This window comes from Lates calcarifer, linkage group LG9 (assembly GCF_001640805.2).
Source record: "Lates calcarifer isolate ASB-BC8 linkage group LG9, TLL_Latcal_v3, whole genome shotgun sequence".
Classification (NCBI taxonomy): Eukaryota; Metazoa; Chordata; class Actinopteri; family Centropomidae; genus Lates; species Lates calcarifer.
This window is the reverse complement of record NC_066841.1, coordinates 5,852,443-5,876,795: the sequence shown is the minus strand read 5'-3', so window position 1 is coordinate 5,876,795 and position 24,353 is coordinate 5,852,443. Positions and strand designations below refer to the sequence as shown.

The 24,353-nt window shown below is 39.4% G+C and overlaps 1 protein-coding gene across 5 annotated transcripts in view; it reads left to right on the top strand.

Annotated features, from left to right (window-relative positions):
* Positions 1-22,045, top strand: part of cntfr (ciliary neurotrophic factor receptor) — a 207,802-nt gene extending 185,757 nt beyond the window's left edge. For all 5 annotated transcript variants that reach the window (XM_051072824.1, XM_051072823.1, XM_018671773.2 and 2 more), the window contains 4 exons: positions 13,105-13,173; positions 13,390-13,516; positions 19,330-19,456; positions 20,392-22,045. In XM_051072824.1, coding sequence (XP_050928781.1) covers positions 13,105-13,173; positions 13,390-13,516; positions 19,330-19,456; position 20,392 — 324 coding nt within the window. In that variant the 3' untranslated portion in view covers positions 20,393-22,045. The remainder of the gene's footprint in view (positions 1-13,104; positions 13,174-13,389; positions 13,517-19,329; positions 19,457-20,391) is intronic.
* Positions 22,046-24,353: the final 2,308 nt, after the last annotated feature.

Sequence of the window (24,353 nt, the reverse complement as noted above, 5' to 3'; positions counted from 1 at the left end):
CAACTTCATTTAGTGTTAACTATTGTGCAGGGGTTTATTTGATAGTATTTTTTGTGTCCTTTGCAGAGTATAATATATATAAGATGTAAGTAAAGTAACATGGAGTAAATTATCAGTGTAGCCAATCATTTTCAGGCACTTTGGTGTGATTATTTGGCACCACTTGGCATTGTTGTCACCCTGTTCAAACAAGCTGAACTAAAGATGTAAATGCACCTGAAATTAGTAAACCCTCAAGACGTCCTTGATTTTAATTCTCTGCCTAATTAGGCTGCTTTCAGGCCCTTTACAGCAATAAACCTGGGGCTTACTGTGTGCAATTGATCAACAGGAAGTGAATTACAGCAATTAAAATCACTGATTCAGTGTTTTAAGTAATTTATCAAGTGCAAGGATTAGCAGGATCCTGCTTCTCAAATAGGAAGATTGGCTCAGCATTATATTGTTGACCACTGAATTGCTTTTAGGCTTTTACCTATTCAAACAAAATTAAGAGGGAGAACACATTATTTTTGTTTATTTCATAGGCATTTTGATTACTGAGCATTTCAAATCTAAATAATTTATTTACCAAAAAAGCACTAGAATTATTATAGACATATTAGATTATATTAGAATTAAGTTTACTTAGCTACTCACATATTGTTCACAAATTTGCACACATATGCAAGAAATCACACAAAACCTGCATCTACACATTACATTCAGTCTCTATCTTTCCCTATGTCTCTCTTTCTTAAGCACACACACACACACAAACACACACAGCAGTCAGACTGAAAAAAGTTGCGACAACGCCTCAGGTCTTTGTGGTTTGAACTGTTGATTAAACCTGACACACACTCAGTTTTCCTTCTCCCGCTCACCACTAATCGATCAATATGTGAGCTAATGCATGACGTGAAAGGCGGGAAACCTTGAGTCAATATTTGGATTGGGTAAGAACACATAATTTGAAAATTACATAAATACAGTCGATGACAGCTGAGAACTGCAGGGTTTTCCGTTTTTGCGGCGTTCTTTGATGAATGCCTCCAGGGTCATGGTTCTAATTTTTGTAGCGCTAAGTGTGGTTTTCAGAAGGAGGAGTTCTGAACCTATTACCTCTCAACATTTTATGATCACACTTCTGCCATTTTTATTAGGTGTTGGGGAAGAGTGTTGGCAGTGCTCAGTCCTAAAGAGAGTGTGCTGTCTGGTTAATAGATAATTTTGCATATGGAATTTGTCTGTGGAATTAGCCTGAGTTTGTATTAGAAATAAGTGACAAGCATCACGTAACAATGTATTTATTGGAGATCTGAATTTGAGCCTGGACTATAGGAGCGTACTGTTATAGGAAAACAGTTGGATTTAAAACAATCAAGCCTTGACATAAATCATTAAGTGGAGTTTAATGAGGTTGCCAAAATAAGATACACTGTTTACTGGCCTCATATATACTTCATTAATCATTGCCTCAGAGGTTGAATGCTAATTGAAGTGGTTAGTATTGCTTAGGAATTTACCTTTAATGTGGTTAGACAGCATAGCTGATGGTGAGAATGGCTTTCACATGTAACATTTTGAAATGTGTTTTGAGTCAGAAATGAAAGCAGTGGTGTGATCAGACCGATCTTTGGAGGAAACCATCCATCCTCCTGAGGAATGAAGGGATGAATGGTTCAAATACTTACAGTGATGGAGATTCAGACAGAGGAAGGAAAATGAGGGAGAGTTTTGAAGTGGAGATGAACGGAGCGCATCAGAGAAGGAGAAAAGTGTTAATGGATAACAGGCTCTAGGAGTTACAGTGAAAGAAAGAAGCAGTATGTGAGGCAGGCATTCATAGATACATGAGAACATTTTGATATAAGTTATGGAGTGAGAAAGGTGATTTAAATGTAGACTCACACATTTCCAAGAATGACGGACAAAGGATGGAACTGAAGAGAGGAAACTGCTTATTGCTTTTGAAAGGTATGCAGTGTTAGATGAAGCATGTAAGTTTCAGACCACAGAAAACAGAGAGAGGAATGGATCATAGGTGAGAGGTACGGTGAGAAAAAAAAAGAAATGGCATATGGAGGGTGGGCATGATTGAGCGTCAGCCTCAAATAGATAAATGGATGAAAGTGCGAGAGACAAGAAGAAAAAGGGAGCACTAGAGGCTACTTTGAAAGTGAAGTTTTATAAGCTATCAGTTACAAGGTGTTTCAAGTTAAAGGAAGATAGATGAATGGTTCAAGGGCGAAGAATGAAAAAAGAAAAAAAACCTTCTGGAATATGTTGAGCCATAAAATAGTGGATAGAATAGAGAGAGAGAGAGAGACTTTTGACTGAATTGAAACAAGACCTGTAGAAGAGCACAACATAAATTTTGGATGGATTTTGCCTATAAGTAACTTGGATATTCACGGATAGAAAGACCGAGAAACATCCTCATATTAAGTGACCGTGTGAATGATTTGCAAACTGACAACACTAGGCAGACAAAGACAAGGAAGACATAAAAACAAGGAGTGAGAATGAAAGAGAGACAAGACGGCAGGAAAGAAGAAATGCAAACATAACGAAGATAAATGGTGAATGGACTTGAAAGTAAGGCTGGGTGAGCTATTGATTTGCTTAATTTGAATTTTGTTTAAAATATCTACAGTGAACACAGGTTATTACAATGTGAACCAAAAGCTTGTTTTCAGTAAAAAAAAAAAAAAATGGCTGACTCTCGCTATCATGTAGTGAATCAAACAGTTGGATCTACAGGGATAGACCCAACAAGAGACTCTGATCTGATCTGTTTGCTGACCTGTTATCATCTCTGATTATGAGAGGTGAAGCCATGGCAGTCCACTGAGCAGTGTGCTGATTCCACTTTGTTCACCCTGTCCCTGCCTCGTAGCTTTACCGCTGCCTCAGTAGCTGTCTGCAGATATCAGCCCAATGTAAAGATGCACAAACAGCAGGATCAGGTGAATGAGTGTTAGTGATGACTTTCAGATGTGAGATGTTTTCATAATGTTTAAATCTTGCTGCACTTTGCAGGAGAAGAAAATATACTGTAGAATTGTGAATTATCCCCAAGTTTGAGAAAAAAATCTTTATTTTGTTTGGTTATTGCTCCCAGATTTCATAATGCTGGGCAAAGTGAAATGGAATCTTCTGTCCTTAAAGCCCTAAATCCAATCAGATTAAAGAAAAAACACAACTAACTACAATAGAAATAAAAAATACCAGAATCTAAGAAGGTACACTAGCACTGGTCTGTTGAAAAATTATAAATGTTATTGAATTGCTTCTTTCTTTTCGTATCCGTGCCTGGTGGGGTATCCTTAGACTGGAACAGAAACAGCTATTGCAGTGCAACAAGCTGAGTTTCAGAACATGTCTTCCAAAGGGCAGTGCTGAATTATGCTTGTATCTAGATGTGCATCATTGCTTGGCATACTGAACATCAACACTTATTGTTTGTTTGTGTCTTATTTCCTGCATGCATCAGTGCTCCAGAAAAGTGACACTTCACATCACATTTGCTCTACCTTGACTACTCTGTACTCTGGCTTGTGATAAAGGTTTTAACTGGCATAAATAAAATGATGCAGCACTACAAGCCATGGGTCCTGTACATTGCACTGAAGTGAGTGATCACAAAGGGTAATCTGATCAATGAATTCCCTTATCAGTCACTCAATAAAGATGATGATCTCTTCCCTTTAGACTAAAACAGCAAGCCAAAGTCTACAGTAATTTAGTAGGGAGACCATTGATGTTTTTTTTTTCTTGCATGACATCTTATGTCTATATCCTAATCTGCAATTCAGAATTAATCATCAAAGACGCAAAATAATCGACACATGAAAATACATCTGTACACCTGCAAACATTCAGTGAATTGTTCTGTTTCCCATGGCCTCATGTTGCATTGTTTCCATCCTAACCTCACGCTCCCATCGCTGAGATGTGAACTCAAACTCTCCTAGCAATTAAAGCAATGGTCCAGTAACTGTGATAAGAACAATTTCAGATTGCTCAATATTCACTTCGTGGTATGAAACTGCATCTGTTGCGCCGTAATTGCCCTTTGGGGATGATGCTGAACTCCAGTCGACTGAAAACACACACATTTCCATGCAGACACTCTCATGAACGAAAACATGCGCACATTGACAGAAATGAATGATGCATACGCTCTTAAATGCTGGTATGCATATAAATAAATACACGCACACACAAACAAGCTCACATGTTCTTGTTCGTCTAATTATAAAGATTAATATCCTTCCATGCAAATTCAAATGCTATCCAAGCGCTCTTGCACTCATACATGAGCATACACGTGAAAACAACGAACACATGCAGTCAAATTATTTGTATTGCGCTAACAGACGTCAACACATGGGCAATAAGACATGATAAAAAATCAAGTCATATTGAGTCTGCTGAAAAGTCTTACAAGGGAGTTCATCCCCAAACATTTTCAGTTCTATCGATCTTGTTTCAAGAATTTGGTGGAATCAGTGTCAGTTTTTCTAAATAATAGTGTAGCAATCATCCTCTCCATCCTTTTTTTTCACAATATAACTTTAATATAAGATTATTGAAGCAAGATTTATATTGGAGGTATACTGTAGTTGTAGTTGTTTTAAGAAAACAGGACATTTAAGGCTAAAAATTACTTGAGAGGATTGTTTGTTGCTGCCCATGCTAATACTGGGTAGGGCCCCCCTTTGCTTTCAAATCAGCCAATCAATTCTTCACAGCATAGATTCAGCAATATATTAAAAACATTTCTTTGAGATTCTGGTCCATGTTGACATGATTGCATCACATAATTTCTGCAGATTTGTTGGCTGTTCACATGAAATTCTGACCCCACCAACTACATGCCTCAGCAGAATTCCAGAATCATCAGACCAGGTTTTTCCAGTCTTAAACAGAACCTGGGGTGTTTTTCTGTTGTTGTAGTCCATTCGCCTTAAGGTTCAACATGTTGTTGTAAAGAGTAGTTATCTGAATTACTGTAGACTTGTTCCACTGGAACCAGTCTGGCCATTTTCTCCTTTGACCTCTCTCATCAACAGGATGTTCTGTCCACAGAACTGACACACACTTTTTTTTGTTTTGTTTTGTTTTTTGCACCATTCTGAGGAAATGCCATGGTTGCAGTCACTGATATCACAATTTTCCCCATTCTGATGTTTGATGTTAGGATTAACTGAAGCTCCTGACCTGTATCTGTAGGATTTTATGCATTGCACTGCTGCTGCATGATTGGCTGACTTTATAATTGTGTGATTGAGCAGGTGTGCAGGTGTTCTTCATAAAGTGCTCAGTGAGAGTGCACTGTCACAGCCACATATACATACACAAGACAGAGGGCAGAAAAGCACAAACAGTACGAAATGCAATGTTCATTATGTAAGAGACACAGAAACACTCAGAGAAACAGACGGACTCAATAAATGAAGCCGCTGGAGCAGAGACAAGAGGTGGACTTAAAATTCTTCTTCTTTTAAGCTGTGTCTGCTTGACCAGCACAGCCTTAGCCTTCTATTCATTTATTTATCCCACATTTTTCCTCTTTTGTCCCTCTGTCTGACATGCTGCATCCTCCCTCTCCCATCCATCTCCCTTATCCTTCCTCCACCTCACTTTCTTTGTCACTTTCTCTCCCTCTGTCATTTTCTCTTATCCTCTTCTGTATCCCTCCTTCTCCCTGCTCTCTCCTTCCTCTCTGCCTCTCTTCTTCAGTATTGTTCCATTCCAGACTGCTATCGGTCTTCTCTTCCACCACCAACTCAACTTTCTCTTTCTCTCTGCATCTACTCATCCATGTAATAATGGTCTTTGTATGTTTGCCAAAAGTCACTCTCATCCTGTGAGCACTTAGATGAATCAATAGTGAGCCAGGAACTTTGTGTGTGTGTGTATGTGTGTGTGTATGCAATGGTAAGTAGAGTCACATAGATACAGTGTACACCTGTGTATGCCTGTCTAATCACCCTGTACATGCTCCTTTTTTGTCTGTTTTTGTACTTTTTGTGTGTGGATACCTGTTTGTGAGTAACATTAGGAAAAGCAGAGACTGACACTGAATAAGAGGTTATTCAACACAATCTCACACTAAACGTCATGAAAGCCAAACAGTGCATCTGACTCTCGTCTTTTTCTCCTCCTTTCTCACTCTCATTGTCTCCCCACTGGTCCCTGTTTCATTTTCACCTTCCCACCACTTTTCCCTCTCTCAGCTATCCACGGGTTTTACCATCGCCCCCCACTCATCCTTCCATGATCCATGTATCCTTCCATCCATGCATTAAGCCAGCTATCTAACCATCCGTCCCTCAAGCCATCCATTTGTATCTATGGGTGCACATGATAAATGTTTAGACCTTGTTTGGGGAAAACATCCCATCTAAAGGACACTGCCACAGACAGATCATTTATCAAACCCCATCTTTCTAACACACACACACTTAAACACACACACATGCAGACACACACCAGGCAGATTCAGTGCTGTCACATATGAAAGTCATCATCATTTAGCTCTGCTGTCGAAATACATTAAAGTCAAATTGTGTTCTTTACATTCACACAGACAGACACACAGCTACATACAGTACTGAACAACTGTTATGAGCTTAGAAACAGTGCACGTCTGTTGGCTTTTTGCTAACAGAATCTAAGAAGAATAAGAATATATCCTCAAATCAGTCTTGTGTTCTCATTCTATTAGTCTCAAAACAAGTGAGGAAAAAATCTCATAAGAAAATATGAGAAGGGGGCAAAGGCAGTAGATGAGAGTATAAAAAGAAATACAGAGACAGAAGACAGCACTAACATGCAGGCAGGTTCTCTAAAAACCGTAGTACTACTGTATAAAAAGATGTCATTTAGATCACCCATCACAGAAAGACCTCTCTTATTGTGTTTGTGTTTCCCAGACTGCAGTTGGGATATTTTAGCGTCTTCTATTTATTCATTTTTGCCTTAGAGAACTTACTGTGTAAGGGTGAATGAAGATGAATGGCACCACTGCCCTCTACTCTGCCTCTATTGATTTCTATATCACCATGTCAATCCTTGGGCTGTCAAACACACGCGCTCCTATCTCCTTCTTCAGGGGACACACACACATACACACACACACACACACACACGTACATACACTGCACTGACCTCGCCTTGGGAGCTCACGTCTCATGGCCAATAAAGTTCTAATAGAATGAAACATGGAACTCACCAAAGCTTGTTAAGATTTGATAAATGAGGCTAGTTTTTTCGTCTTTTCGCACAGCCAGGAGGAGATTTACGAAGTTATGAAACTTTAGAAATAAATAACAAAAAATAAAAAAATAAATAAAATGCCTTAGAAAACAATTGGCCATGTGTGCAGCCATACTGTCCACTTCCTTGAGGTATTGGTGAAAAAACTGTAGAAACGTTTTTTTTTTTTTTTTTGTTATCTTTTAAAATGCATCCATCCATACATCCATTATCAATACACGTCTAACCTCAGGACCTTCAAGGGGTGTTATAGGCCTTGGTTAGATCAGCTGACATTCATTTGTGACAGCTCACGACATTCACCTTAAAGTGAGGGCTGCGGGAAAATGCTGGATCCAATAATTGGAATCAGAAAAAAAACACTTTAGTAACATGACAGGAGCTTTTTACAGGAGGGAGTTTGGGATGAATTCTGATTTCAGTTTTATCTTTCATGACGTGTTGATGTTTGACATTTTTGACATGCCGACGTGACAGCACAAACCACAGTTAAAGTGGAGACGCCTCCACCGTTGTGTTGTTGAAACGGCCGCATGTCGTTTTAAGGGTGCATGGTCTAGTCGGGGATTTTCGATTGGCTAGGGGGGTTTAACTTCCTTTTACTGTAATTGCTGCTATGGCGATTGGGGCTTCAAAGAGAGAAATACTGTCTGAGAAATTACCCCTGGACCTGGCGTTTTTCTGTGCGTGCATGCGTGTGTGTATATACACGTGTGTGTGTGTGTGTGTGTGTGTTCTCAAATGGGAGGAGAGCGCGGCGGAAAAATGGGAGCTGTCAGTCAACCTAATGAGACCAACCTTCTCAGTGCAAGCACACACACACACACACACACACACACACACACACAGACAAACACACACACACACACAGTGCCATCGGGCCAGTGGAAGTGCCATATAATTGGGTTTCCTTTCCAGGACAACAGACATGCTCACTGGATTAGATCTGACCACCGACGCCAATTCTCTCCATGTCTCCCTCTCTCTGCTTTTCCTTCTCTCTTTTTCTTTGTCCAACTGTCTCTTTTTTTGCATTTCTCTGTTTCTCTCTTTTTCCAGCCTCTTTATTTCTCCCTATTTTTTCTGTCTGCCCACTCTTCTCTTATTTATGTTTTTTTGTCTCCTTTCTGCCTCTGTCTTACTGTTCAGCTTATCTCATTGTCCTTTCTACCTCTGATTTAAATGTATGGCGCTTTATCCCATAACATGTGACTATATATAATATAAGTGACAAAACATATTGTGTGATAGCAATCATTACCCCACCGATGCAAGTTATAATTAAAATGTTGCAAGTTATTTTATTGGGCCACAGGTATGACCTGCTCTTGGTGGTAGTCACGGGGCTCAGGTGGACGTCCTTCCTTTCTATTTATTCCTACAGTAAATGTGTATTTGCAGGAGATTGGATGAGATGAAACTATATTGATCCCACCTGAAAAGTTATTAGAAATTTTTGCAACAGTAAAGTACAAGATAGAATATATGGCAAGGTGGTGGAAGGAGAGCTGGAACGATTAAAGTGGGTATGAGAAGGAGGGGAGGAGAGGAGAGAGAGAGGAGAGAAGGATGTGTGAAAAGTAAAAGGGTCACTTCTTTTTCTCACAGTCCCTTATGCAATCCCTGAGGAATGTTTACATCTTCTCTCTCTGCCCCTCATTGTCTGGATTTGTGTGGAAGCTCTTGGAGAAAGAGAGAGAGAGAGAGAGAGAGAGAGAGAGTGTGTGTGTGTGTGTGTGTTGTAGCACATTAAGCTGTGTGTGTGTGTGTGTGTGTGTGTGTGTATGTGTTGTTTGTGTATATAGAAGAGAAGGGGGGAGGTTCTTCAATTTCTAAGCTTCTCTTCCTCAGTCCTAGCCATTTTTTATCAGTCTGGGTTAATGTTGTATCTTGACCTTGCACCAGAATATTTTGAAATAACACATTGTTGCCACATTTTACTGCCTGACTAGTTTTTTTTCACTGTATCTATGTCATATAAAATATTCAGCAGCCTCTACAGTGTGCGTTATTTGTGCAAAGCATACTGTACATAAAGAAAGAAATACTTAGATATCAGTAATTTCCTAATTTTTAGTGTTTTTCTGTTTATATACAGCACATATAAACTGTAGATATGCATTATGTTATATATAGAATAAAGATATATCTGTATAGCTCACATTTATGCATTTCCATTTTCATGTTTTAAGAGGGTAGAAAATCCAGGTGTGTTCCATCTCACAATGGGTTCTTGCAATAATACCAGGCCACCCTCTCTGTGTTCTCCAGTTCATCGTCAAAAGCTCATGTTCACATATGCTGTTTACAATGAGGAAATTTGACTGAAGACATTTAGTGATCATTACTTTCAAAATAGACCATTTTGTGATCAATCCATTTGGGTTGAATCTTCATTATTATCATTATCATATTATATCTTTGGTTTACTGACTAGAGTATATTTACACTCAGTCAATGGGACGTGATTATGGTAAGGCAAATATTTGGGTGTTAGACATGTCAGTGTGTGTGTGTGTGTGTGTGTGTGTCTGTCTGTCTGTGTATGCATGCGTGTGTATTGCATCCTTTCCTTTATGTGAGTGAGTGTGTGTGTGGAGGAGTCACACACATACAAATGCATTTGCCCAATTGCAGATACACTTTTTTGGAACACTTCAGATGTAGATATAGTTTACAGCTCTAAACAGTTTAGTTCACAATACATCAGCCCTACAGATACATATGAAATGTTCACACACACTCATACACACACACAAAGCAACAAGTGAACATACATCACCTCATCACCACTGTAACAACACACAAGCTTGGTCTTGCAGTATGAATGATCCAACACTGTTTTTTGGCAGCGATAGCAACAGCCTCTCCAAAATACATCTCCTCCTTCCATCTATCTCCCCCCTCCCTCCCCTCAGTGCTGCCTCGCCCACCTCCCTCTACTATGTGATATTAAGTGCTGCTCTCGCTGCTCCCTGTTTAGCCACTTGGCAACGCAGCAGCACATCCATCTCTTTGGAAATGTTTATCTGTAAGCTGTTTACATACTCCTCCACACATACACATATACATAGTTCGCACACATGTGTACACAGGACCGTACACACACACACACACAAGCACTAGTTCCATTTTAGCCTTGCAAACACAAATAACAGCAGCAGACATATACTGACATGAGTCTAAACATGCGAGTACAAAGAAAAACAAACGTAGAGAGGGAAATTTTCCCAAAGCACACACAGGCAAAAATATATAGACACGTGCAGATTTACATGAACACACAGCGTCAAGCAGATGGACATGTGCGGCTGACCTTTCTGAAGCTTTCACAACATAGACATTAGTATGCAAACACACACACACACACATGAACACACGTGTACACATTAGAGTCAGGAAGGAATGCTGATAGAAGCTATGGTTGGATACGCTGGTTGGGCTACATGTAAACAGCAGAAGATTTAGCCTCAGAGGCTACGCACATGTCTGTCAACACACACATTGCACACACACAATATAAAATATACCAAAGTATATCCACACGTACACACAGCATTCACCAGGAATATGTAACACATGCACACTCGGATGACGTTGTTATTGCATTCCACTAATGAAATTAAGCCTATAAACGTAGCGCTCGGTTAGGAAGATAAAGCCTGAACTTCCTTCCAAACAGAGGGGAGAGGGGGCAAGAGACGAAGAATCAGAGCAGATACACAGAGGCTGCGAAGATCAAGGCAAAGTTGAAAACAGAGTGGTCAACTTTACAAAGAGGGTGAGCAATGAGAGATTACAGGGAGACAGAGGAAGCACGGATGCAGGGGGATGTACGTCGGGGTTATTTGTCAGATCACTTGCAGATTTTCACATCCTGAAGAACTAAAAGGAAAACTCCAGTTGGAGGCTTGGTTATGGCTGGTAGAAATTATATGGTGGTGTGAGGGGATTTTTGATGAAATCGCAGCCTGTTCAGAGCAGCTGGAGAAGAATATTTAAAGGATCATTCTGTTTTAGTGCAACTTAGGTCGTATTTTTGTAATTTTGTCCATCATTTCATCATCAGTAATATATTATTTTAAGAGAAATCAAAGGTGAATAATAAGATTATTAATTAAAATGTTAGTTGTAAACATCCATCCACTCCTGGTTCTCAGCATTGTCTTTGTCAGTATAATTTTAGCATAACCAATAGAAACAAAAGTTGAAAGTTAAAAGATTCATCCAAAGAGTGATAGTGGTCAACAAATAATGACAAATTAGCTTACAATGAAAAAAAGCTAGTGTCATATTACTTTAAAACTGATGGTAATGAAAGCACAAGTTCAAGAACACCAGGAGCCCTCTCACTGCAATGAACACATTTGCTCACTGAGCCACTGTCAGATGTTTCTTTTCTGATAAAGCCTTCTCAGCCCACATAACTCCTTCTTAAAGTGTGTGTGTGTGTGTGTGTGTGTGTGTGTGTGTGTGTGTGTGTGTGTGTGTGTGTGTGTGTGCATGTGTTTGTGTGTTCCCAGTATGTCAATGCAGGCTACATTTTTGTGTTTAGTAATAGACTCACGATGGAGTCAGCATAATGAGATCTCAGTGGTACTCCCACCTGTACCTGGTCAGAAGTCAGCTTTGTGTATGATCTAACTCAAGTCTCAGTCTCAGTGTTACAGGCTGTAGGTGCAGTTGTTTATGACATTCATCTCCCAGAATGCTTTATCAGGATTGCTGAAATGTAATAAATATATTGTTTGTCCTGACACAATAAATTAACTTCTTGTTAGAATAGTACAATGAAGGTTTTCAGATAACCTCCAGCTCTAAAAATTCTAGATTTAGTCTGATTCACCTAGCTGTGTGCATGTGTGTGTGTGTGTGTGTGTGTGTGTGTGTGTGTGTGTGTGTATACACAGGAGGTGTGTGGGTATGTGTGTGTCTTGTTGCACTGGTAGACTGCAGAAGGCAACAGGCATGTCACTAAATCATTTAATTTGACTTCAGGAGTAGAAAAGGCAACACCCTCCTTCTCCCTATTTTCCCTTCAGTCGTTCAGACACAGGCCAAAGGCAAACAAACACGCGCACACACACACACACACCCATACAACACTAACCATAAATTACAGGGAAGCAGCAAATCATTCTCTCGTGCACTCCCTAGTGACTCAAACATTTAGTTCATTCTCTGTTGCGCTTTGCAAATTAAAATGTGCACAAAAGGCTTTCAAATGTTGGCATGTATTATATTGTGTTACAAAATTATGTGGCATTGATGCCAAAGCTTTCTGGTATAATCATCAATTATGCCACTGGTATTTTGCATGTATGTCTGAGCGTTGGTATGTGTGGAGTGTGGAGGCTGCAGGGGCATTAAGGTTCAGTCTATTCAACACCGAAATGTAAAACACAGCAAGAATAAAGCAACAGACTTGACCTATGCACAGAATAATGATGAAAAGTGTGTTGTAAATAAATGAGCTGTGAATAAAAAATGTATACCGTATGGCTGAATCTACCCACCATAAAACATTAAAGGCTCAGGCTCGGATTGCTATACTGAGCACATAATTTATGGGTAGAGCTATGGGTAGAAGGGTAGAACATCCAGACCCAAAGTTGACTTAGGAACTCCTAACTGCCTTTTTTAGCAGAGAATTTTCATAATTCATGGTGTTGAAACAGTTCACATCCCAAGGGCCATAGAACCCATTCAGAAATCTGTGTACAGTTTCAAATATGCATCAGCTTCATTTCTAAATAAGATGATTTTGTTAACAACTTTAAAAACAGATCTCCCTGGTCCACACTGACCACCTGCTCTCTTTGGTTTGGTGTTTAGGTGGAGCTATCTGACAGCACCTCCCACACCATCACCGATGCCTATGCTGGGAAGGAATACATCATCCAGGTAACACGTTCATCTTACTAACTAGTTCAGACAAGTGAAAACGATGCTTGAATACATTAAATATGCCTAAAGCCTTGCCATTTCAAATTAGCTTACCACTACTGAGCCTGGGGGTAGTTAGTTCATGTTTCAAATCAGGGTTCTTCTGCAGATACTTGCACAATGTTTGAACATATTAATGACTTAATGACTTTTTACTGTCCTTGTGTTCCACAGGTGGCTGCCAAGGACACAGAGATTGGAACATGGAGTGACTGGAGTGTTGCTGTCCATGCCACACCCTGGATTGAGGATCCTCTGCCGATCGCCTCCACAACCGAAGATTCTTCTACTCTTCTAACCGGTAAGTTATAGCCTCAGATAAAAAGCTTGGACCCTTTATTCCCTATGTAAATTTTGTATTCAGAGTCGGATGCATAGGTTCAAAACGTAAGTACCTGCGGGTAAGTTTTCCAGTTTGTATAGTTAGTCTGCTTTAAAACAGACACTCGGTATTAGACACTGCTAAAGTGGCTGAAAGGTTAAAATAAGAATTAAAAAATGCCCTGTTATGAGTTGTTAATGATACTTGCATTATTTCCCCCAATATGCAAGTTGGGAAGTCCAAAGAGAGAAAGATAGAGTGATCCAAGCTCTACAGAGAGGGTGACTATATGTATGTAGAAATATTACAAGTGTTTCTTTAATGCTGTCGGGTTTTTATCAGTATCATAGTCCATGAGCTGTAGAAATCATTGTGAAGATAATACAGTATTCCTATAATGTATTTTTTTAACGTTGTTCTTTGTGCCCATGGCTGTCACACAGTAAATTTCCTGAACCAGTTAGGTATGAAATTAAGTTTTGTTAATAACTTCCTTTATCATTAAATTGAGTACACTATAAGCGTTTGATAGCCTTGAACTTTTATCGCAGCTTAAGCTATATAGATCCAGCAGCCTCCAGACAAATCGACACACATCAACCCGAGAGCCTGCACACTGCCTCAGGGAAAAACTGTGCCATCTTTTTAAAAAGATGCTCATGTCTCTCCTACAGCTTGAAATTGGCTTACTCACAGTTAAACAACACTACACTTTCTAAGTTTTTTATGCATGAGAGGTGATCATTTAACATGCAGTTAACTATAGATTATTGCATTTTAAGTGTGTGCCTTCACACACACAAACACACATACAAAAACTGTCTCTGGGAATTATCTTGTTGGCACCCCTTCAGCATGTGGCAGAGATCAAGGATGGCTTGCTTGTCAAATCGAAATCTCTCAATGCACTGATGATCCCTGAACAACAAGACGTGCATTCCAGGTCTGAACACCCTTCTCTCCGACCACGCTGGAATAGCAAGACAAAAATGGCAGAATGCATTTTGAATGAACAAACACTGAGTATAGATGGACAGGTTTCATAGAGTATGTTTAACTAGCATTCCTGCTGTGCTCTTGCAAATGTAGGTAGTGTTTATCTGCAGCATCACCAGCTGCATGTCAGGCTGCTGAATACTAATATTTCAAACAGAATTGCAGGAAGTACCTCACCTCAATGTGTTTTGTGTGAGGAAAATGCACCTATTCTCCAATTTATTAATTCTGTACAAAAACCAAAGTGGTTTCATGGGGCATATGTGGTGGACTTTTTTTAAGTGGGTGGAGTGACTTCCTGGAGTCTCCACAGGGTGCTAGGTAGCCTTATTCCAGGCAGTAACTACACCCTGCCAAGAAACAGTCACATGACCCTCCATAAAGCATCTTCTTGTTTGCAAACTTAGGATTTTCTACGAATTAAACTAATGAGATATGACATAATAATTAGTGAGCTATAGAGGAGCTTTTGTTGCCTTCAGAAAGAGCCAGGCTAGTTGTTTCCCTCTGTTGCCAGTTTTTATGCTAAGATATGCTAACAGGTTGCTTCAGGTGCTCTGAAATTATAAGACATACTTATGTACTTACCTAGGCTGCTTTCATTTGATACCATGCACACACACCAATTCTAGCTTTTCAAGCAGAGGAGAAGTGACACTGTGAGTTTAGGTTAGTGCGTTAATAATAAGGCACATTCACACTCTATCTCTTGTTTTGTATTGTCATCAATCTCTCACATCTGGGTCCAGACCTACGCCCTAATATGTCAACATATTGATTAAGTCACAAGGGTAAACTGTTTACTCATCAACTGTATAACATGAAATTTAGATCATCAGGGCAAAGAAGAGAAGAACTGTCTTTAAAGTGTGGCTTCCTGTCAATATGAAGTCAGTCTGAATCTTTTTAAGAAAATGTTTGGTCTGTCTGCCCGTCTCTCTCCCTGTCTCTCTGCCTGTCCTCTGAAATTCCTCATCTCAGCGAGTTTTATAGTCCAACAGTGACTTCTGTTGGCCATGAGCGGCACTACATTCTGATCATCACACAGTCAATACTAAACGAGCTCCTGCATGCCCAGAAACACACAAACACATGCTAAACAGTACACACAGAACCTGCAGCCTGCTCTCGCTCTCCCTCACACACAGACACTTATAAACAGCACCACACACACACACACATGCACAGTACCTCCCTCTGATAACATACAGTGTACACACACACACACACACACACACACACACACACAAACGCTCACTGAGTACACATTGTATTATTCTTGTTCTCAAGAAAAAGAACAGGAGGTTATTGGGATTCTCCTCATGCCTCCTCTCGATCCAGCTGCCGCTTCCCTGCTTCCCTTCCCTCTCTCCTTTTTTCTGGTCTCTCTTTCACCCTCCTCTGTTTTGCCTCTAGCCCCCCCACCCCACCCCCTCCATTTCTGTCATATTCCTTACCCTCTCCTCTCACTCTCTCTTTATTGATCACTCACTCTTTCTCCTGCTCCTACTACCTCACACTTCATGCATATCCCTTCTTCTGGCCTTCAACCACTTTGTTTGCAGATGTTACTTCCTGAATGACTGAGTACATCTGTCATGCTTTGTTAATATCAATAGGGCTGGTTGTTTTTTCCACTGATGGATACCTCATTTCTCTATGTTCTCTCCTCTTCCCTTAGCACCTGGTCTTTGAAATAAAGGCAGTTGAGAACTAAGAAACAGTGAGTACTTTTTCATCTGCCACATTTGCCAGAATGTTTAAAAAAAAAAAAAACTGGTACAAAGTGTGGCATGCTGAAAAAGAGAAACTGCAAAAGGGCTGACAAAACAGATTTTTCAAGTAGACATTGATATCAAGGTCTGCTATAGACACAGAATTCAAGTCATGCCTCCTCAGCAACAGTTGTATGCCTCCACTTCACCTAAAAGTAAAAAAAAAAAAAAAAAAAAGAAAGAAAAAAGAATAAATAGTGCAGAGGTGTATGCACCGCAACATCATTTGTTCAAGTCCAGACAGGTGCTATTGTTGCCCCCCTCTTCATCTGCTTTGATGATAAAAACATCACAGGAACAAATGTATGTTTAAGAAAAAATACAAATGTCTGAAAAACAAAATGTTTTAGCTTGAAAGTAGCAATAAATTACCATGATGTATCAGAGTTACTGGTGCTCAATAAATTATGTAATGTTGTCATGTCTTGAATGTTTTTGTTAATGGAAACACTTGTATTAAATCGAAACATGTCTATTGGATGGGAATTGACTAATTACTCACTTTGAACTCACCATTTTTTAACTGTCGTACATGTTGCAGAATTACATCAGCAGGGAAACAAGGAAAATAGCTGACTGCCTGTCAAAGACTGGGCCGATAAACACAAAAAGTTCAGCTAGGGCCAACTTTTTTTCAGCTGACCAGCTTGTTAACATCTACACAGTGACCAATATTTCCTGGCTGCTCAGCCGAAAAGGAAATGAATGGACTTCCTGTGCTTTATTGATTGTGTAGCGCACAGCCTAAACACACAGTTACACTTTCTCCATTTCCTCTCTGTCTTTCTTTCATTTCGCCTCTGCCACATTATCTCCACCTCCTTATTTTTTCTTCTTTTTTTCTCCTCTGTCCACAAGGTCACCCATACCTCATGGAGATGACCATGAATAGCAGCTAATTGCACTTAAGTGTCTGTTCTGTTTCCTGGCAGCATCAACAGCCTCATTTCATATCCCAAAGACTGTGAAGTGACAGAGAGACATTCAGAAATCCCATCCTCAGTGACTGGACCATTGCCTAGCGACCACATTCCAGGAAGTAAAAAGCAGATCATCTGAGGCTTTAAAAAGTTGCAACCATCTCAGATATGTTTCTGCCTCACCCGCTCTGTGAGACAGAAACTGGACACTGTCTAGCGCTACACCAGCAACACGAGATATCACTTATATCTTTGATGTCTAGACCTATATATAAACGCTCAGTGTCTGTTTCAAGGTATGTCGTACAGCAAGATTATACTATGCTTAATAAGCAGCCGCCACTACAGATACTGTTAATGTTGAAGCCAGTGCTGAGGTATCACGAACCAGTGGATGATATCAGATGCTGCGTTCATGATTTTCTTACAGTCATCTCTTACACTGGCATATTGTCACACCTCAGATATCAACATTATCACTGTAAACAGACAGGGTAGTCAGAGTTCAAGTCCTTCAGCAAATGTAATCTTATTAGCTTCTCTACCCTTAATGCATTATTTATCCACCCCTCCTTTCTTCCTCCTTTATTTTTCAAATTTCCCATTCACTTTTCTGCCTCCCTGTTTTGCTCCCTCCCTCTACCTTCACCTTTTTTTTTTTTTTTTTTTACTTCTCCACCGCTGTTTATCCCTCCTCTCCCCTCCTCACATCATTGTCTTGTCTCCCTCTCTTTACCTGTCCTCGACTAGCTTGTTACATCAATGTACATCCCATAACTGTCTCTTCTCGTCACCATCACATTATTCCTGCATAATTTTTTATTTTCTTCACCACTCCAAAGCACAGTGTTTTGCTGCAGGCAGGAAGTATTTCACTGAGCTGCTGAACATGTTAAATGTGTCCTATTTCTCTCTCTCTCTCTCCCTCTCTCTCTCCTTCTCTCTCTCTCTCTGGCTATTTCACACCTGGCTGCTTCCTTCTAATATCTCCCAACGCCGTACCACACAACAGTCATTAATTGGAAGGAGAGGGAAATCATATTCTCTCTCTCCAAAGAAAAAAAAAAAACGCTTCTGGTTCTGGTTCTAGACCGAGCGGCAAACAGTGTGCGTGAGTTAAAATCTATTGCGTTGCCTGCAGCTGTAGCACTAGCCCTGTTTTATAAAACATTAAACTGTGATATTTGTATTTGTCATGCAAGGTAAAACCAAACTGAAGCACTAAAAATAGCTTAAGCTCATAGGGATTTTTCAGCATATTTGTGTTTTCCACCAGCTTTTTAATTTGCACATAATTGTATTGACAGGAAATGTAGGAGAGTGTCACAGGAGCTTTTTTTTTCTTTACACCCATTTCTTGAATCTATTCATTGTCCTGGGATTTTACCAGGTCAAATCATGAGACATGAATGCTTTTGCTGTCAAGTCTTAGTCATGTGAGGTCTTCAGAGAGTCAAGTATCAAGCAAGTCCAGTCTCAACAAACGAAAAAAGTTTCAAATCCTCATTTTTGGGACTCCATTTGTTATGTCTGTCAAGGCTAAATATGCAGCCTATTATAGAAGTGTAAATGGAGTTTTAAAAGCATGCTAGCTTCCTATGAGTAGAATATTAACTGACTCAATGCATGTTGCCCCTTTTTTCTTTATCTATCCACCTCTTGCTCTATTCATTGTTTCCTCGCGTCCTCTTTTCCCTTTCTCCTTTCTCCATCTCCATATATTACCTATTTCACTCCAGCCTCTGGCCTTCTCTATCCACATTTCTCTGCAGCTTTGGTATGAATGAGGTTTTTCTTTCTTTCTTTCTTTTTTTTTTTTTGTCCAGTTCACTTCATAACTGCCTTGACAAGTCCCATATTGATTGCGCTTGCAGATTAGAATTGATTTTGCTCTGCACTGTATTTTCCTTTCTGTTTGGTTCTTCCCAGTATGATGAGCACTTTTCAGTGTCCATTCATCAAAACGATGTTTGTACGTTTAGCACCAGGACCTCAAAAAAAAAAAAAAAAAATTGAAGGAGAAATCAGAACAAGAATTTAGAGGGCTTGATTAAAAATATGCATAGTAAGGATTATTGTTGTTTTCTCATTGGTTTTCCAGAGACTAAGACCTCCCCCATACCGTCCTCCAACGCACCACAAAAGGCTGAACCTCCAGTGGGCAGAGCTGCCAAGCTCCTCACATTTTTCTCTCCTTTGCTGTTAGGAATGCTGCTGCTGTTGATGTGGTAAGAAAACACACACATACACACACATGCACACCTACACACACACACACACACCTCTTATAATGAGTCTGCAACCCCTCATCTTTGAATTGATCTTGAACTCAGCCATTCAGCCATATAGCAGCAAGTCGATGCATGTCTATCGATGTCAAGAGCATGTTTAATAGAATAAGAGCAACAACGATTGAGTGAGTTTGTTTTATGGCCCAGCAGGGGGTTTTCTTCATATTTTTCTGCAGAACTCCTGAGGGGTATGAAGTAAAATCCAATCCAAACCTGTCCCATTTCATTAATTTTACAGCTTTTACACCATAAATCATGTTGTTATAATATGTGTCTTGTCGAAGATGTAGGCTAGATGTTGAACAATGAATGCTGAGAAGCTGAGTGTCATTGACTGGAGCTAAGTTGACTTTGAAGGTGTGCAAACGGGAAATGGTTTTTGCACCCAATTCAGTCAAAGAGAAATCCTACCAAATGCCACTATAATTACACCTTACCCAGAAGACATTGAATATGGCTGCATCTTTAATTGATCACCTGCTGCTCATTTTAACTACTGGAGGGTGAACAATCAGGCACATTCATGCCAGGGTCTCTACAATAGCACCCTCTTGAACAAGAATGACAGATTTATGATTTGTTTTTGTAATACAGGCCTACAGCATTTCAAAAAATGTTAATGTGAACCCACACACCAATGGCAGATAGATAGACATAGATAGAGATAGAGAGAGTGATTGAGAGAGGTAGACAGACAGTTAGTACAAAGGATCAAGGTACATTTACTCAAAATTTCCCAGATGGTTTCATTTAAATATCTGTTCAAGGCTTTAAAATGAACAAGTATTTCACAAATGCCAAAAGCGTCCATAGATAGATAGATAGATAGATAGATAGATAGTTCTAACTTGTGCTTCTGTCTCTTTCTCCAGATTTAAACGTCTTATTCCTGAAGGGAGGCGAAAAGTAAGAGGAGGAGGAGGAGGCTGATCTTTTTTCTATTTTGCACATGTTTCAAGGATACAGTGCATTGATCATTTCCGTCCATCACACAGTTACTCACCAAGGTTACTTAGACATGAAATCAGACGATGATAATGCGATTCAGCATTTTTGATTGAATGGTGACAAAGAAAATCTTCAGAGGAACTTCTGAAAGTGGCATCATCATCATCATCATTCACACCAACAACAACAGCAGCAGCAGCAGCAGCAACAGGAGCAGCAACAACCACAACAACAACAGCAGTGATATCAGCAGCAGCAGTCTTATATTACCCCCTGGTGGCTTTGATGGGCCACAGCAGACTGATTTGTTTTGGAAGACGACGGTTTGGTTTGGGAATCTCCTCTTCAGAGCAAGAAAATCAACTCCTAAGATGAGAAAAGAAATCTCCTCATCACCTTTTTTTGTTCTTTTTTATCGATCAATTAATAGTCTTAATTTTAACTTTCTTCTAAAATCGCAGCGCTGCACAGACAAACACACCCACATATAAAGCATGTGTGTTTGTGTGTATAGTTACCATAGCAGTCCCCATACAGCTAAATCATCATGCCAAAGACTCAACTTCACCCCCAACAAAATGGTTCCCAAACAATTCATTGAGCTTCCTGAAGCCTGTGCTTGCCTTCGTCATTGGGTTGAAAACCCCAGAGTGTTTTATGTGTGAGAGTTTGTGTGTGTGTGCGCGCGTAACACCTTATCAATACCGACTTAAACAGTATAGGAATCAAACTTGGATTGAATCTGAGGAACCCTGCAGCTCCTGTTTGTGTAAGCCCACCATTTAACAAAGAAGCCACAAAAATGCCCAATCAGACTCTGAATCTGTTCGCCTCCAACGACTGAATCAAACTGACGGAGCGAGTCGTTTTTCGATACGAGGACTAACACTTTGAAGAATTCAGTAATGGTAGTCTGGCTTATTTAGACAATTAGCTTTACATTCTGCTTTCAGTGACTGGCAAGGAGGACCTGGATTGTAAAAAAAAAGAAAAAAAAATGAAGTGGATTTGAAACTGAACAACTCTTTGCCCACACATTTTTTTTTTTTTTTTTTTTTTGGTTTTGGTTCAACTTTGTATGGCGACACAGCAACAAAGTTGGTTATTGAAACATTAAAATGAGCTACTTTGGTTTTCCATTCTGCTCTGTGCTGTAAAATACAATAACACAAAACTGTTTGCTTTCCAAATTCTGACGCCTTTACAAACATAAAAAATGTCTTTTTGCAGTTTACATTTCAGTAGCCAATATCACCAGTTACTATTATGTTATTCAAAGGAATATTGATGTGTTTTAATTGTATTTTTTGATTTTATGGACAAATAATAAAAACACACATATAGGACTTTAGTTTTTTTTGGGTTTTTTTCAGACATTCATAATGGCTTAATTCTCCTTGATCCTATTTTGTAAACTATGATATGTAACTTTAACATTGAACAAAAAGTTTATTATTTAATAATAATAATAATGTATGTATTAGCAGTAGAATGTCGTAACCTGTACCTGGGGTCTTTTTTATAGATGTATATACAATGACAGGTTTCAACCATTAAATGTGACCATTTCACAATGAATGATGACACACTGGCCTCATACTCATTTCGCCTTTCGAGTGCTGAGTATACACAGTATCAGGACCGCCAGTTTTCCCCTGATAACCACAAGATGAAGGTGAATTGTCAGTAGAGTAGCAAAAAGACATCAATTTTCAAACTGGCTTGAATACACAGCTGCAATAACTTTCCAGTGTAATAACAGTGCTGACACATTTTCTTACCTCCCACTTTCAGCCATAAACAAACACTGCTTCATTTCAAGTTGTCCAAATCAATACTTGTGACCTTGCTGAAAACATTTTCTCTCAATTTGGCTGGGACGGAGCAGTATATTCACAGGTTCAGATGAGCTGTATTAGCATCGCATGGGTGATCGGCGAAGGCTGATTCCATCTTTGGGGTGTGATGCATCATTCTCTCTTCTCCTCCCTCCTTTTTTTTCTTGACACTGGGATTTGTGTCCAATCTTGTTCATAACATTGTGCCTCAACCATTTTATATGAAGTATGTTGGATGTATCTCACAGATAATAACTGAGAAAGACACTGATGTGAGCAACAAAGGTGCATTTCCCACTGACAAAAACAACACATTCTGCAGCTGTGCCACTTTCAGCCACTTTTTTTCAGCCAACACAAAGTCTATTTGGGCAATAATTTTACTATTTGCTTCTAATTTCTCTGCCAAATAAGTTTGGTTAATGTGAAGGTTTATTTAAAGGTGTATGATCACCTGACTGCTCATGCTCCTTGCCCTGTCTGACTTATTTCCAATGTTACTGTGATCTGAGAAGTTGAGTATGATGTTATAACTGCCAAAACAAAAGGAAGGTGCTGAGTTTGAAACTTTAACTATTATTACTGTCAAAGAATAACACAGCATTTCTCAGACACTTATAATAACAACCTTCAGTCAAATGTATTTGACAAGAAAACAGGAGAATAAAATAGGAGATGCACTTGGTCAAAATTCCTGTTTTGACCTTTCCCTCTCACTCCCTCTCTCTCTCTCTCCCTCTCTTTAATCTGTCTCACTGTCTCTTCTCCCTCTTTCAAGCTCTCTTTCTTTCATTATTCTGACAAGTTCTGGCAGGCCGATCTGGGAGACCTAGGACAAATCAATACACCATCTAACAGCTGTCAGCTGGAGTCCTCTGTGTGTGTTTGTGTGTGTGTGTGTGCAGACAAGAGTGTATCTGCTTACGTGGGTATTGCACTCATTACTCTTTCCTTCCTTCTTCCCTTGCTTGTACCAGCCTTAAATGGGGTGTCGATGGGAACCTAATTAATATTTACAATGACAGGGCACTAACAGAACAAGGAGGGTAAAGAGACCACAACGGAGGGACAGTGAGGACTAGTCTTTTATTGTCCTTGTTCTTTGTCTTGTCAGGGGAAACTCTTCTATTTTTTGCACTTGTGGTTAATAAAGAAGAGTTAATAAGAAGCATTATAGGACTTTTTCACTTGATATTTCAACTGAACTTTAATTAAATGGCAGTTGAAATGTTCAGCCTCGCTCTCTATGTCTGCAACCACAATGTGATCCAAATTAACCTCAAGTATATAGGGAAGAGTGTGTGAGTGCCTGTGGATACGCCATCCAGAGCCTGTCAGTTCCAACACACTTGCTCTGTACTAATGGCTGGTTTGACCTTTCACTCTATGAATGACACGATCTCTGCTTCTCTCTCACTTCTGCCCTGGCTTCTTCCTCTCGCCTTTTTAAACACTCAACTTACTGCCTCTCTCTTTCTTATATGACTCTCTCTGTATGGCTGTTAGTGTCTGCCTCACCATATCTCTTTTTACTCTTCCTGTCTCTTCTGCTTTCTCACTCAGTACTTTAACTTCCTCTTTGGACTACCTATTTACAGTTTGACAAAACACATTTTTATCTATATGCTTATTTTATGCTTTATTTTTCTTATCTTTCTTCCTTAATAGTGGCAGGATTTTACCAGTTTATTTTTCATGCCATTTTGAAGCAACATATGCAATAAAATCCGTCAAAACAGGTGGTTCGTTGAGTACACTTGTGCTTTTGCTTTTGACAGCAATGTGTTGTTTACTTTTCACAAAGCCTGTGTCCAATTTTTATTTTTATTTATTTATTTATTTATTTATTTATTTTTTTTTTTTTTTTTGGCACACTAATGAAGAAGCATTCTGATTCAGGGCCAGCTCTCACTGAATTTTAAAATGCAAAAAAAAAAAAAATGATGAATGCTCAAGCCCAGTTTTTCCTTAATGCTTGTAACTCTGTCATGCTCTTAAATTAGCAACTTCTTTACTTATTTTTTAATTGGAGAAAATAAAAATCCTGC